This window comes from Benincasa hispida, chromosome 12 (genome assembly GCF_027475165.1).
Source record: "Benincasa hispida cultivar pf3 chromosome 12, pf3_genome.v1.1, whole genome shotgun sequence".
Classification (NCBI taxonomy): domain Eukaryota; kingdom Viridiplantae; phylum Streptophyta; class Magnoliopsida; order Cucurbitales; family Cucurbitaceae; genus Benincasa; species Benincasa hispida.
Window position 1 is genome coordinate 68831520 of NC_143489.1, and position 15633 is coordinate 68847152.

At 32.3% G+C, this 15633-nt stretch overlaps 1 protein-coding gene across 1 annotated transcript; it reads right to left on the reverse strand.

Moving 5' to 3' along the window:
* Positions 1-3762: 3762 nt before the first annotated feature.
* On the reverse strand, positions 3763-15209 carry PLDP1 (phospholipase D P1). Its single transcript, XM_039018592.2, has 20 exons — positions 14639-15209; positions 14007-14108; positions 13397-13512; positions 13150-13291; positions 12221-12391; positions 10997-11170; positions 10532-10774; positions 10296-10412; positions 9239-9378; positions 8987-9136; positions 8569-8725; positions 7919-8449; positions 7361-7471; positions 7072-7218; positions 6775-6972; positions 6225-6326; positions 5792-5923; positions 5549-5614; positions 4350-4411; positions 3763-4263 (listed from the first exon to the last, which is right to left on the reverse strand). The coding sequence occupies exons 1-20, from the start codon at positions 14882-14884 to the stop codon at positions 4017-4019; spliced, it is 3354 nt and encodes a 1117-aa protein (XP_038874520.1). The 5' UTR covers positions 14885-15209; the 3' UTR covers positions 3763-4016.
* Positions 15210-15633: the final 424 nt, after the last annotated feature.

Genomic DNA, 15633 nt, shown 5'->3' on the forward strand with positions numbered 1-15633 from the left:
ATAAATTGGCGAATTTCGATGATGCCACGTGTTTTCTTCATGATCATCAGATCGAATAAAATTAATTTGAGCCCAAAAATAGGCTTAATTTGACTCAAATGTCAAATGAGATCCAAATTCAACTAATTGGGCTCAAGGGGCCAGATCCATAGACCAACCAAGCCCAAGCCCTCGAAGCCCACCAGAGAGCTTTATAATTCTACATTGTAGAGAGCTCAGAAGACTCCTAGGCTCTTGTAGACTCTTCCAAGACTTCGATTTCAAGAACATCATGCTTCTTCAAGCCAAACATACACATTCAAAGAAAAGAGAATTAGAGGATCAAGTACTAGAGATCGAACCACATCACATCAAATTAGTATCAACACCAACTTAAGTTCAACTTCACGAAACAAATTTCTCCGAAAACCTCATGTGAACCAAATGAAAGATTTTTTAAAAAAACTAATTTAATATGTTTTTATTCATATTTCAAATTCTTTTTCCTAGAAAAAAATTAAACTAGTAATGAAATTGGAAAAAATATATTATGTGTATGGATTTCAAAAGAAAAAAACTAAAATTAAAATCCTTATAATCAATTGAAGTCTTAGTTTTTAGTGACATCAATGGTACGAAATATAATGAAATAAATCTGTTTTTTTTTAATGTAATTTTAAGAAAAGATAAAGCAAAAATATTATACAATGTTGCATATTATCTTAGTTGATCATCTTTTAATGGTAAATATTATCAAACTTCAAATCATACTTTTAAGAATTAAACTTAAGATAGTTGTCTAAAACATGCTACTATGTATAGAACTCGGTTGAAAATTATTAGAAAATAGAAAAATTAAACAAGCTTTATTATTATTATTATTATTATTATTATTATTATTATTATTATTATTATAGACTAATTTAATTTAAAAGAACCTAAATATCAAATGGGATGTGTTTTATTGATATGGTTTAAAAACCTAAAAATGGAGTCAACTCTCAACAAAAATAATTGTAAGATGAATATTCTTAAAGACATATTTATAAAAGTCTGGTTCTTATTTTTCATGAATGAGCATCAACAGACAACTCCTTCTTTGCTATTTTTTTTTTTATGATTCAACATGAAAGTGAAAATTTTTAACTTTAATTGAGTATACACACATTTTATATCAATTGAATTATGTTCATGTTGACGGTATACTTCATATTTATTTGTATTAAAAATTTTAAATATAGATAAGGTAGAATATTCTATTCAATCCCAACCAATATTAAATTGATAATTGAGTGTGATTTGTGATTAATGTTTTGTGGTGAGCTTTAATAGAATGTAAAGTCAAATGGAGAGATCTAAAATTGGTGGCTGCCGATGAGCCAGCTGGCCTGCGGGGGCCGAGCGACCACATTTAGTGAATCTCATAATACCCATACTGGGTTGGACCACATTTTTTTCTTTTTCTTTTTAATACTTTATTTATTTATTCTAATTTTAAAAGGTTATAAATTTTTTTTTCTTTTCTTGAAAAAAAAAAAAAACGAAAAGGTAACAAAACGCATACTCATTTCAACGGTGAATATGTCAATTTAATATCAATTAATAGTTTTAAATTTTAATTAATAAAATGATGAGTTTAAATTTAGATTGTTTTTTTTTTCAAAAAAAAAAAAAAAAAGGATCAACTTATTTACAGATATGGTAAAATGTCACTGAAATATAGAAGTCTATTGCGGTCTATCACTCAGTGATAGAAATTTATCGTGGTATATCACCAATAAACATTAACATTTTATTAATTTAAAGATTTTTTAGTTGTTTTATATATATATATATATATATTGGCATGAAAAATAAAAGGTCGAACATTTTCAAAAATGGAAATGTGTACTAACTTATGAAACTATGACTTGGTCAACTTTTCTTAAGGTTTAATCCATGAGAGAAGAGAAGACACCCTAGACTAGGCTTATCTCCCAATACTTAACATATCACATACTCATTAGTTTGATTGGTAATTAGATTTTGTTTTATGTTTTCAAATTTATTGAGTTCAATAAATACATGTTTGTCAGATAATTTGAATTTTATTTATAAAAAACTGTTTTCAAATTTTGTGATCCAAATCGTGTAAATTAAAAAAAACATACACACAATTTTTTAATGTTTTTATCGAATCTAGATTTTGACTTTTGAATTCTAAATTTTAAGATGCAGAATTATATTAAATAAAGATCAAAATATTTAAAAATAAAATATGTATTATAAATTATATAATATTACAAAATAGTAATTATAGAATTTTTCTAAACATAAAACATGTTTGTTAATAAATTCATAATAGTTTATCGTTAACTAATATTTAGTGAGTAACTATTATTAGTTTTATAATTTATAAATTAGTATTAAACATATTTTGGACAATTGTTTAAATTAGAATCCAGTTTTGAATTTGTTATCAAACACATCTATTAAAACATGAACTACAATTTCTTTTCATTGAATCCATTATTTTCGAATTTATGCTTTCAGATTTCTCACCAAACATGCCCTAAGTCTTTTTAACTTAATTTTAATTAATAATTCGAAGTTTGAATTAATAAAATTATTTAAATTTTAGGCAATGAGCTTTTCCTTTTTTTTTCTTTTTTTTTTTTCTTTTTTTTAAAAAAATACATTCTCCAAATGTTAGGAATACAACTTTACATTTTCCAAATGTTAGGAATACAACTTTTCCATTTATATTATATATAAAAGGTGTTTATAAAGAGAATTTTTACATCCCCATTTTGCGCTTACAATTTTTCATAATTCCTATTTTGTTTTTCATCATGACTATTCGGGTTGAGGTGGTTACAATTTAAGTGGAGTTTTCTTTTATATAGAGACATGTTTGAACAAACAATCATATTTTTTTTCATTACAACTATCCGAGTCAAAATCGTATATCTTTTCTTGTATGAGTATAATGTCGACCATAGATATGAAAAATCATGATCTAACAATAAAGATATATTTGTACAAAATCATGTCCTTTATCAAGTTACAACTATACAGGTTGAAGTGGTATATCTCACGTACAAGTATGATTTGAACTATAGTTATAAACCATCACTATCTTGTGTAGATATATTTAAGCTTTAAAATTTTCTTAGATTCGTATTATGTCTTTCCTTTTCAAGTAATTAAAACTATATGGATAAAACAATGTAAAAAACTATTTTATAAATTAATTAAAATATTTTTGAATTTTTATTTTTCTATGTACTAAAATAATCTATACATCCCACGTGTTGTGGACTAGTAAAATTAGGGGGAAGTTTTTTTTTTTTCTATTCATGACAGAAGAGAAGACAGCCTACACTTATCTTCCAATACTCAACAATACAATGTGAACTCAAGAAAATCTCAAACGAAATTCAAACCATCCATCAACTGATCGTCAACATATTTTTATGTGTGATAATATCGTAGGCATTTGAATTAATTTTTGGTACTTTTAAGTGAAACATTTAACATTTTTGTCTTGCATAAACAAAATTCAACCGGTCTATCATAAAGCTCAACTAACCTAAAACATGAATTCTTGATTAAGAGGTTAAAAATTTGAGTCTCCCACCTTAATATTGTTAAAAAAAATAGAAATTCTTTTAGAAAGAAAAGAAAAATATTTATACTAGAATTGGCTCAAATATTAGATCTTTAAATACTCAACCAAACAATCCATCAAAAGAAAGAAAAATAAATTAAGGTGGTAGTTTAATACATAAAGTGAGAAGGAGATGAAAACGACAATAAATGCCCAAATTAGGACAAGAGTATTGTATTAATTGAATGAATATTACAAAATCCTAACTTTTGTTAAGGTGCCTTTTTGAAGGCTTATATCATGAGCCTCCACCCACCCCACCTTCTCTCTCTTATTTTTCTTTTTTTTTAAAAAAAAAAATGGTAAATATAGTATAATGCAACATTTAACTATAAAATTAATTAAGTTAACCTAACAAAAAACAGGGCATATTTATATATATAAAGATTTAATGAAAAACTTGAGATGCATAGTATTCACTCTCATTGAACACAGGTCTTAAATCTTCTTTGCTGAGGAACTCCAGTGGGAAGGAAACAAGATGCCCCTTCACTGAACTTAATCTCTCCATTGGATCAATCCTTTCAATTTCTCCATTCTTATAAAACTCAAGCTTCTCAGGGGCAATTCCTAAATCTATTGTCGTGTGTCCCAGTCGCTCTTTCCATATCGCAACACTCTGTCTCAGTCCAGCTCTGTATTTTAATGCATGTAAAAACCATTACATTGCGAATAAAAAAACGGGTTATGACCAACTCAGTATCGAAAGCATAAATCATACCTGGAATTTATGAGGTCGTTCGGTATGCAAGAAAAAACATCTTGGTATATTGTTGTGTTTGTCTGTTTGAAAATCATCAGTTTACTGTCAGTGCTTTAATAAGATACAACAAAACAGAAATCTCATGCAGTGTGCTTTGGGGTCCTGGGGATGGGGTAGCAACATGGAAGAAGAATGCAAACATTTATTCTATCAGACCTTAACTATCTTTTGGTAAAAAGTGCTATCATTCCTAAGAGAGAAGTGCTATCATTCCTAAGAGAGGAAGTTGCTTCATTAATCTTAAAATTCAGGCGATTCCTTAAGCATCGTTTGACAACCATTTGGTTTTTAGTTTTTGAAAATTAAGTCTATAAACATCTCTTTTACCTCTAAATTTCTTACTGTGTTATCTACTTTTTACCAATATTTCAAAAACCGAGCCAAAATTTGAAAACTAAAAAAAATAGTTTTTAAAAGATTTCATCCTTTACCAGTCAATTTGGTTGTAATTGGAATAACTTCCCTCAATAAATTGTTTACAATTTGTATTTTTGGTATAACTAGACATTACGTTCATGAACTATCCCACTAATCTTCGAAAAGATTGCACCTGACATACGTACCAAGGCCAACTCCACGAGATAATAAATATTTAAAATTATCAAGGTCCCGTTTGGCAAACATTTGGTTTTTTAAAATTAAGCCTACAAACACTTCTTCCATCACTCAATTTCTTACTTAGTTATACACTTTCTACCAATGTTCTCAAAAACTATACCAAGTTTTGAAAACAAAAAAATAGTTTTTAAAAACTTGTTTTTGTTTTTGAAATTTGACTAAGAATTCAACTTTTTTACTCAAGAAAGATGAAAACTATTGTAAGAAGTTGAGAGAAACTAGGCCTAATTTTCAAAAATCCAAAACCAAAAGCCGAAAATTAAATGGTTACAAAATTGAGACAAAAATTTTTCACCCAAGAGGTTGCACCTAGGACCTACAAGGTATTTTTGTAATACCACATTTTGATTCTTTCTATGTACCAGACTTCAGAAATTCAGACATTTTTAAAATCTCAGGGACCAAATAGAAACAGTACTAGTTTTGAAACTTTTGGAACCAATAGAAACTAAGCATAAATCCCAAAGGACCACCAATAATATATTTTACTCCAGAGATAATTAAAACAGAATCATAGGGGCGATCTTCTATTCTCTCACCTTGGCAGTTGCCATCCACATATCCTTGTAGGTTGAATCGGCAACTGGATCAACTATTTGATTGATCTGGAAAAAAAGTTCACATCATAATCAGCTAATTGAGACAGAAATGGTTAAACATTTAAATTAAAGCCTCGTGGCATATAAAATGTTACTCAGCGCCAGATAAAAATCTGACTCTTCAAACAGTGAAAGTATTGTTTCCTAGTCCTAAGACAGATGCTTAATTTGCCACCCACTAACCTGTCCGGGACGAAGACCGAGATGTTCAGACCAAAGAGAGAGACGTAGACTCCAGCAAAATTTTCCAGCTTTCCATGGTTGTCCTCCCATATGTGAATTGATGAGTTCGTTATCTTCAATAACAATAGCAATCTGAGAGGAGTACGTTTATTAGTTATTGAACTCATTCAAAGCTTTTCAGCGAGAGAGAGTATTGAGAACTCAGATTTTTAAAATTTCCACTGAGAATAAACAGCTTCGATCAAGTCAAGAAGCTCAGAGTCAGATCTATAACGTTATTCACCATTACCAAGATGCAGAGCAAAAAAAAATTATGGTTGTTATTTGTTGAATTTTCAGGTACATGGTGAATTAACCGCTATTAAACATTTTATTAATGGGAAAAAAAAAAAGAACTGGAAAGGATCATAGTTTTCCAAAAGAGAAGTGGTACCTCGGAGTCCCTACTACCGAGTAAACTTCTGTCATTGATATTAGCCGATCCAATCAAAGCAATACAATCATCGATAATCATAATTTTACTATGCACGTATACCTAAATTCACAACATATAGATGTTAGAATGTCACAAAAAGCTAAAAGTCAATCAATTCTATGTCTATCACTCGGATATCTAAGATTGTAGTAAAGAGATGAATGTGACTATAGGCCTGTTTGAAATGATTTTCTAAGTGCTTATCCAGAATCACAAAGCATGCTAAACAAAGCCATAAAAGAAATATATAGAAAAATATAATATAGGAAAATTTTCGCAGATAAAAAAATGTCAAACTATTTACAAAAATAGCAAAAAAAAATACTGATAGACTCAGTGACCTATCAATTTCTATCACTAATAAATATTGATAGACTTCTATCAGCCTCTATCAGTCTCTATCACAAAAGATTCAAATTTTGTTATTTTATGTAAATAGTTTCCCATATTTTTCTATTTTTGAAAATCCCCCATAAATATATATATATATATATATATACATATATACCTGGCTTGTAGCCACAGGACCAACATCAAAGAGTTTACCATAAGCTCTAAGGCCATAAAATGATATATAATCATGAACTTTTGAACCAAGAACGTTATAAAGATTATGCAATATTGAATTTTGTCCTCGACATATAGTTCGGTACTGCCAATGCATTATAGCTCTAACCGATGCTGCACCACTGTCATCCAGACCCCCCTGTCAAACCGTAGATCAGAATGGAGAAAGATCAATATATATACACTCAAATAATAAACCAGCAAAGAAAAAGAGTGAAAAAATTCCAAGAACTAGAACCTGAAATCCAGGTAAGAGTGGTATGACAATAATGACCCTAAAAATCTTCTTTTCACGGTAGGCTCTCATTATGCGGCGGTATAATGCTTCTAACACACGGTTCCGTATTGAATCATCTCCCGCGAGGCCTGATATAAAAAATTGATTCTGGAAAAAGAAAATCAAGTTTCAATATCAACATGTTCAGTTAAAAAATGAAGGTGATAGAAAAAGAAAGGAAAAAGAACCAAAAACAAAAAGAACAAAAACAAAAGTATCAATGCAATAACACAAGTAAAAAAACATATACCTCGATGTAGATAAAATGTTCTGCTTTCTCAATAAGAGAGCAATATGCAATGTGAATACTTTCTTCAGTTTGGCTTGTCCCAGCAGACCACTGACTGACGCTTCTGATGACCTGAAAGGAGCAAGAATTAGCAACAGAACAATCTAATACCATAAAAACTGACAAATCACTGACCACCAATTAGCTTCTAGATATGGCAAATATGACTTTAAAGAGCCAGTCCTCCTACTCTACATCCATGTAGTTCAACAATTTGTTGGTTCAGCAAATTAACAATTAAGGATGCTTCTCTTATGAGTTTTGATATTCACACAGGTAAGTTGAAATTTTTAAATATAAATAATATCTATACAAACAAAACGGGAGTTCAGATAACCCCAATTGCAATATGAGCTTAGCTACTGTTATAAATATCAGAAAAGCAAAAGAAAGTAAAGTACTAAAGTGCATTTGAAACTGCAAAAAAACCAGCGCCAAAGAAAGCCAAAACCCAAAGCGATCATGCAACTTTTTTATCCACAGGTATAAAACTTCCAATATCTTCTTCATGCAACTCACCTGGCAGCGACATGAAGCACATGGACCAACTTGTCCAGATTCATCTGTGAAGCCACCATGATGCCCCCTGTCTTGTATTTCCCACCACTCAAAATCTGAACTTTTGACACGATGTGTTTTCCCATCTCCAGAGAACTTTCCATGGGAATCCAAATGGTCAAGATCATCAACAAAGCCTTTCATAGGCATATCGGATCCTATGGGTTCAACTTTGATCTTCCTGAGAGAAAAAGGGAGACCGCTGCTGACCTTACTTGGCTGATCAAAGGGATTAACAATGGGCTCCAGACCATTCAATTTTAGACCTTCATTGTCGGCATCCTGTCCATCAGCCTCTTGAGGCAAAAGCAATGGAATATCGTGGAAAGAAGATCCTCGAGAAAATGAATCCTGCACTGTTGTTCCTCTTGAATTCTCAAAACTCTTCTTTTCAACCTCCAACTCTCGGCTATTCCACAAATAATGAGGAATGACCATATGATGCTGAGGCATAAGTAATGGAATTGCCTGCTCATTTGGGGCTTTATTTCTCTGCAGGAAAATATATATTTTTGTTAGTAAAATGTTAAAACTTTCAAAACTATTGTTGTATGTTCTACGAATGCTTCATGATTCAACAATATTTGGACAGAGTACCAACGAGCACTGACCTTAGCATAATTCCAGCGTTGGACAAAATGCCTGGCTATGTCTCGACAAGGTGGTCCCCAAAGTGCACAGTGGACATCATGCCAAGGCATGCGAGGATATTTTTTGCGATCCAACTCATCTCTCATGGTATCTTCCCATGAATTTGGCTCAGATTCCCTGAGTCAATCAAACGTAAAATGAGCACAATTACACATAAAATCATCACGTGGAATCAAAACAGAATTCTAATAGAATAGCATGAAAGTTCTTAAATAATCATCACTATCTAGTGGTGTACTAGGTGACCCTCTAAAATTTTTACCGACTCACAATTAATTTAGATAAAAAAAAGAGATCATAATGAGGAATCATCCAAATAACAATGACCCAAAAAAACTTCAGGGAAAATGTTCAGCAGTAGAGAACAGTAGAACATACCTTGGATTATAGTAGTCCTTCCCAGGCCATACTGAAGGAGGGCAATCACCAACTTTATGTTGGGGTGTATCATAACGACCAAAGCATAAATCCAGTCCTCCGATAAAGCAAATATGATAATCAACAATGACAAGTTTCTCATGATGGGACCTATATTAACCACTCACTAGTATTAGATGCTGAAAAATCTAGACCGATTTGACACTAAAACGTATAGACTATGTCCTCAAAAAAAAGACACTGAACACATACCATAAGTACACGCCACTGGAGAAGTGGTCTGGGTAACGCAATACTCTTACATTCTCATGGATGCCAAGAAGTTTTCTCTTGCTATAAACACTGTTAATCTTTAAAGCAAGGGCAACCTCTTTGTAGAGAAGAATGTAGATCTGTATACAAATTACAAAAATTCCTGTCGTCAGAGATCAGATCAATACTGTGGAATTAGAAAAAGAGTGCAATACATTCATAATGCATAAGGTACGCAAGTTTTGTAACATTTGGAGAGAGAATAGAAAAGTTAATTCAAAATTTTATCTATTCCATGTCTGGTACTGTCTAGATCAATGGATTGCTATTCTATTAGAATATATTAGGTAACTTTTTGATGCCTCATAATACTAATGCTGGAGGCATAGAATTATTATAACAAAAATTTCTCTCCATCTCTGCAGTAAACAATCGAGTCTTTTTCTGAAAAAAAAAAAAACTTGAGGGGTAGATATTCTTTTGAGAACAATACTACAATTTAATACTATAAACCCATTTATGAAACAATTAATGCATAATGATAACCAAAACATTTTAGAAAAACAATAGTTTTTTCATTATCTAACTATACGCTACTACAGATAAATATAATTAATTTAACATTTAACAAGTATAAGAAAAACATATTATTTTTAATCGTTTACATTGCAAAGTAATTGATATATAAAAACTATCATTAGATTGAGACTTCGAAAGAAATTAAATTATACCAAAATTAGCTAAATGCATGAAATTAAATTTAAACTCCATGTTTGTGTAGTTTTTAAGTTATTCCAAGATTATTTGATTAATTTAAAAACTTGTAGTAATAGAGAATCCCTATTCCTGCCCCACCCCAAATGTCTTCACTATTAAAATTCAGCTGCAGCATTGGATAAAGATAGCTATGATTCAGTAATTATTTTCAATTCTCAACATCCCGATACAATTAAATAATTAGAATTATGAATAAGATATTCATGAGTTTACATTATAACTAACATGATATTCATGAATTCAAATTAAAAAATATATATGAAAGAATTCCAAAAGGTACCTGAACGCCTTCCTTAGCTTTTGCTTCAAGTAAAGCATCAAGCCTAGATGAAGCATTTGAAACAAAAGGACGCCGCAGATACAATTCTGGGCAAAGCCACCAACCACAAATGAAAATCTGTAAAAGACTCAATCAGCCAAAAATACTTGTCCACAAGAATAATATTGTAAAACCAATTCAGTCTCTTATGTTAGAAGAGAATGATTAAAGGAGGGGGAGAAAAAAATTAAGAATACCTCTGATTTTGCACGTTCAATGGAAAACGCAATAGCTTCAAAAGCTGCTAGGCCATCAATGAACCACTGAGCCTTACTACCATCTTCAGTCAAACCTCTTGGTGGAGCATAAGAACCAAAACGGTGAGGATGACACCAGCCCTCAGGAGGCCTCAGTCCAGCATCATTAATTGCAGCAACCCAATCTTTAACCTTGGATCCATTCTTCGCTCTTATCCTAATATTCCTATTTCCACATGTCACCTGACATTTTAAATCACAGATTTAAAATCTCCCTAAGAAATTCTTATTAGCACAAAATTCCACCACAAACAAAAGTGTACCATGACTAAATGAATAATTGAAAAAGTGAAATCCGTCTTAATTCTAACCACATAGGCAGCAAATGACCAGCACCACAATTATAACCAAAAACAAATTGTAATCACCAACAATATACAAGGCTTAATGCCATAATTTCACTACCTTAAATGAATGTCTTAACGGATTTGGCTCCTTAATTTCCTTAGCCAAAGATACTCGTCCGTCTCCGTTGCCATCAGAAGTAGGTAGCACATCAAAAACTATAATATCCATTGGTTGGGTATCAAAAGGATCTCCCAACAAGGCCAAAAACCCGGGTTTTAATACAGCCCACACCTACAAAGTCCAATCAACAACGTAGATTTGTATATTTAAAGCTTATCATTAAATAAATTCTAAAAAACCACAACAGTACCAATATGCCAAAATTGTCCAGTTAAAGACAAAGGCTCATATGCCAACAAGAAATTACTGCACGTGGAAAGAGACAAGGAGGGGAGATCCAAGAGATTAATAGCTAAGATGCAAAAGGCGGGAAGGAAAGCAGCAAAGTTGGTCCAACTCCAGAAGATTCTCATGATACAAACATCATCCCGAAAAGCATAATGCATAACCAGTAGTTTCTTTCATAGTGAATTGAAAAATCAAAACTCAGAAGAGCCACAGCTCATGATATAATTATGATACAAATCCAAGAAGATTTAGTTACAGTTCCTTAAATGTTTATAAAAGAAAGTCAGAACTTGAAAAAGGAAACAAGCATTTAAAATTGAACCTCCATGGAAGGAGAAAAAGAAGAGAACATCCTACACAAGTTCCTGGGGGGGGGTGAGGAATTTCATTTCCTGCCAGCATACCTACAAATTTAAGTGTCTACTTCAAGGAAAAACCATATAGTCAAACTTTACAATTTGGCTCCCAGAATAAACATATAATCATTCCGCATAAGCTGGGAGAACTGGGAGGATCCTAGTCCAGATATAGGGAATTTTAAAGAGGTTTTACTTTCATGACATCATTTGAGGGACATGCCACAGAGAGTGTTCGAACTGATTATTGCCCATTTCTTAAGGAAAACTATCAGGGGAACCAGAGAACATCCATATTCTAGAAACAGCACAACTCAATGTCTTCACATGAAAAGAATATATTGCATGTTCGCAGATATCCATACATAAACAAGTCTTGTATAAACACACGATAAGTGAAATAGATCAGAACATAACTGATAATAGGACAGACTTAATACACACAGAGAGGAGGAGGAGGAGATGAATAAGAAGAAGTCAACTGCATCCAACCAAACTTGCTTGGTCACTTAAGACACCATGGAAACCCAGACATAAAGGTAACTAAGGGAGGGGAAAAAATATAAAAGCCCCTTACCTTTTGCCAATTGTCATTACAACAACTAAACCATGGGCATAGACAACATTTCCTAGAGTCATCTTCCTTTGGAATTTTAGGTAGATGCTTCACCATGACATAATCCTCTTTCAACTTTGGGCCGTATTCTGGTGAAAATGATAACTTAGAGACCTCCAAAAACCTGCAAACCTACAGTTTATGAATTTAAAAGGAATTATAATAATAAAAATAGATCATAAATGAAAAAAAAAATGCTTTACACTCAATGCATGAAAACATAAAAGAGGAAATATCAAACAACTAAAATAAGGATCCTACAAATAAAGCCTAGCATCGAGGGTGTTCTATGTTAACATACAAGCATTAGAACATCTTGAATATAAAAAGAGAATTGATGGTTAAGTGTAAACACTGCAGTGGAGGTTGAAAGATTCAAAAGGTAGCAAACTTTAATGCAAGACATGCATTCCTCTTGATCAGATTTCAAACACCATTCACATCATGCAAAGAACAAGTGAAACAAGCAAAATACTACTCATTAATGAAAAGAGCAAGCTAATTAGAAATCTAAAACTACTCATTTGGCTCAGGTAGAAGATAAATTAAATAAGTTTTCTCAAGTTTTCAGAGAGGTAATAGCAAGAAAATTTATTAAGACTACACTGACTACCCACAACTGCAATGGTAAGCATCCCATGAATTCCTTGACCACGATATGTTGTAGTCTTAAGTATATAGTTGTAGTCTTAAGTATATAGTCACCATTTTTAAACTCGAGAAACAATTTGTTCCACAAAAACCCAAGCTTTCATTGAGAAAATACAAGAAAATAGATGGGCTTTAAAAACAATATCAAAGTCCTATACAAAAGGATCCAATACAGTGGTTTCAGAACAATAATAAGATATGCATCATATGTCTTCAAAATAATGTATCACCACTTATACCTCTCGTGAGTTGACAATATCCATGTTACTCAAAAAGTGATTCAGATACCCTTGCATTGCATTTTTAGCTCTATCAGACATAGAGTGCTGCCTTCCTAAAGCAGGCCGAATAATTGGCAGGGCTGCACTGGATGGAACATCCCTGAAATGAAGTACCACAACCATATGAATAATAGCATTTACACATATTGAACAGGCTACATAAACAAATTCTTCTAATGCTGCTTTGAGCATAGCTGAAAAATACCGATTTTTAGAACTTTCATCATGATGCAGAGGATCGGCCTCATCATCTGGTCCATCCTCATCTTGGGGCACCGCGGTTTGGTCTCCTATTCCTAGATTTTGAAGCCATTCTTTAACCTTTAATATAATGTTCCAATGAAGACTACATCAAAACCCCAAACGTTTATATTAACAATAACTGATCTAAGATTTCAAAAGCATAAGAGCATTAAACACCAAATAATTCATACGATCAGACCAAGAACAAAAACGTATAATGATAACAACCGTACTAATGATAACAACCATACTATAAAGTTTTTAGAGGGGTTGAGACACAATAGAGTTTATGTAGGGGTTGAGAGATCCAAAGAGCTGATTTGATCGCTTGTTTGATTCTCTGTCTTCTTTTGAGCCTTGGTGTGTAAGGATTTTGTAATTACCCTTTAGATCTTATTACGCTGATTGGAGCCCTTTGCTGTTTTCATTTGGCACTTTTTTTTTTTAATGGAAACAACAATTTTCATTTGGCTCCTTTTTGTGTGCCACAATTTTTCTTAATGAAGGTATGGGAAATCGTGAGCAAGATAAAAAGCAACCATACTACTATATAGACCATCTTACCCACATACCTGTTCTTGCTTCTCGTGAATTTCCTCAATGAATGCCCGTTTTTTTAATGCTAAATGCAGATAAATTACATGGGAAGCTTTCTTCAACATGCGCCATTTAAACTATTACAGGAAAACAAAATAGAGTTAACCCAGGAAATGCTCAAAGCTGCAAAGATGAAAAATCTCAAAAGAAAGAGAGAAAAAATCACTAGACTAAAAAGAAGGAATATTGGCGAGAAAAGTATTTTATAACGTCATAGAGAGTACAAACAACTAAATTACTCGTACTTCTGCTGGAGTGTATTGGTAGAATTGGGAAGTGTAATCATCAAATTCTAGAATTAGCAACAGGACATCGAAATAAAGCTCTAAATCCAATAGAATACGCATCTTCAATCCCACCACTACACTATATGATAAACTTGAGGTAACTCATCGATAATATTACACGTAATTCTACAATCGTCTTATTCGATTCCCTCAATGTTCTTCGCGAGCAAACAAACGCAATTGCACAAATCTAATATTACAATCCTAGACCAAATTGAAATTATAGAACACCTGAAGCGTGGAGTAATTAAGCTGCAGAAACGAAATCTCCAGAGGAAGATAAATTTAGAAACAACAAAAATTCAAAAAGAAACTCAAACCTGCTTGTACTGGCACTCAATTGTGTAAGAAAGAAGCATGGGACTGATATCGCCGGCATCGGGGCGAGAGACGGAAATAATCGTAGCCTTCGGCAACTCATCGAAAATCCTTGTCGGCTCAGGAGCATCCTGATGGAATGAAAAAAACGACGACATCGAAGCCGTAGGCGGCGAGGCCGTAGGCGGTTCCGATTGCATTTGAACGTATCGAGGCCCACCTCCGGCCATCAACTGCTCCGATCCCATTCCTAATCTGCCCAACGCCACAGCAGCTTCGTTTGATCGAATTCAGCCACAATTGAAGAGTTTTAATCCACAGAAAACAGAAACAGAGAAATCGAGAGATCGAAATTTCTTCTCGTTGAAGGTCTTTTTTTTTCCCTTTTTCTGAACTGCAAGCAACAAGAAACACGTCAAAGTGTGAATTTCGCGGGTTTCTAACGTGGGTTTCGGGTCAATCCACAATGAAGAAGAAGATCAAGGAAAATTTGTTTTTTGGTCGTTGTAAACGATTGCCGTGTTATATTTCAATGCTCCACATCGAAAAAACAATTTGTAAGTTTGATTCTGTGTAGGAATTGGTATACGATTACTAATATATAATAAGTGGGAAAAAAAATCTTACCCTCTAGATTTTGGATTTAGTTTTATATAATCCTTCATTTTCAAATTTTGAATGGTAAAGCTTTAAACTTCAAAAAGTTGGAATTACAGATTATGTTTTTTTGTTACAATTTCAAAATTCTATACTTCTAATCTTCATACTTACCTCGATAGTTGATGTTATTATTCGTTAATAAATTTAAAATAATTATGAAATGATATTTTAAACCTCGTTTTAATAGTAAATTTTTATAAAATAAATAAATAAATAGTAAAGTTATAAATGGTAGAATGTGTGAATATTAATGTATAAGGCCAAATAAATTTGACTTTTTAAATATAAAGTGTACGTTTTCTAATAAAAAAAAATGGCATTTGAAATTGAGTGGGAA

What these genes read in the sequence shown, in the direction of transcription:
- PLDP1 (XM_039018592.2), bottom strand. Translation starts at nt 14,884, where the DNA reads ATGGGATCGGAGCAGTTGATGGCCGGAGGTGGGCCTCGATACGTTCAA. An exon ending in TTGAGTGCCAGTACAAGCAG is followed by an intron (nt 14,109 to 14,638) that starts GTTTGAGTTTCT and finishes TTCCTGTAATAG; the next exon opens with TTTAAATGGCGCATGTTGAA. An exon ending in ATATTGTCAACTCACGAGAG is followed by an intron (nt 12,392 to 13,149) that starts GTATAAGTGGTG and finishes CATAAACTGTAG; the next exon opens with GTTTGCAGGTTTTTGGAGGT.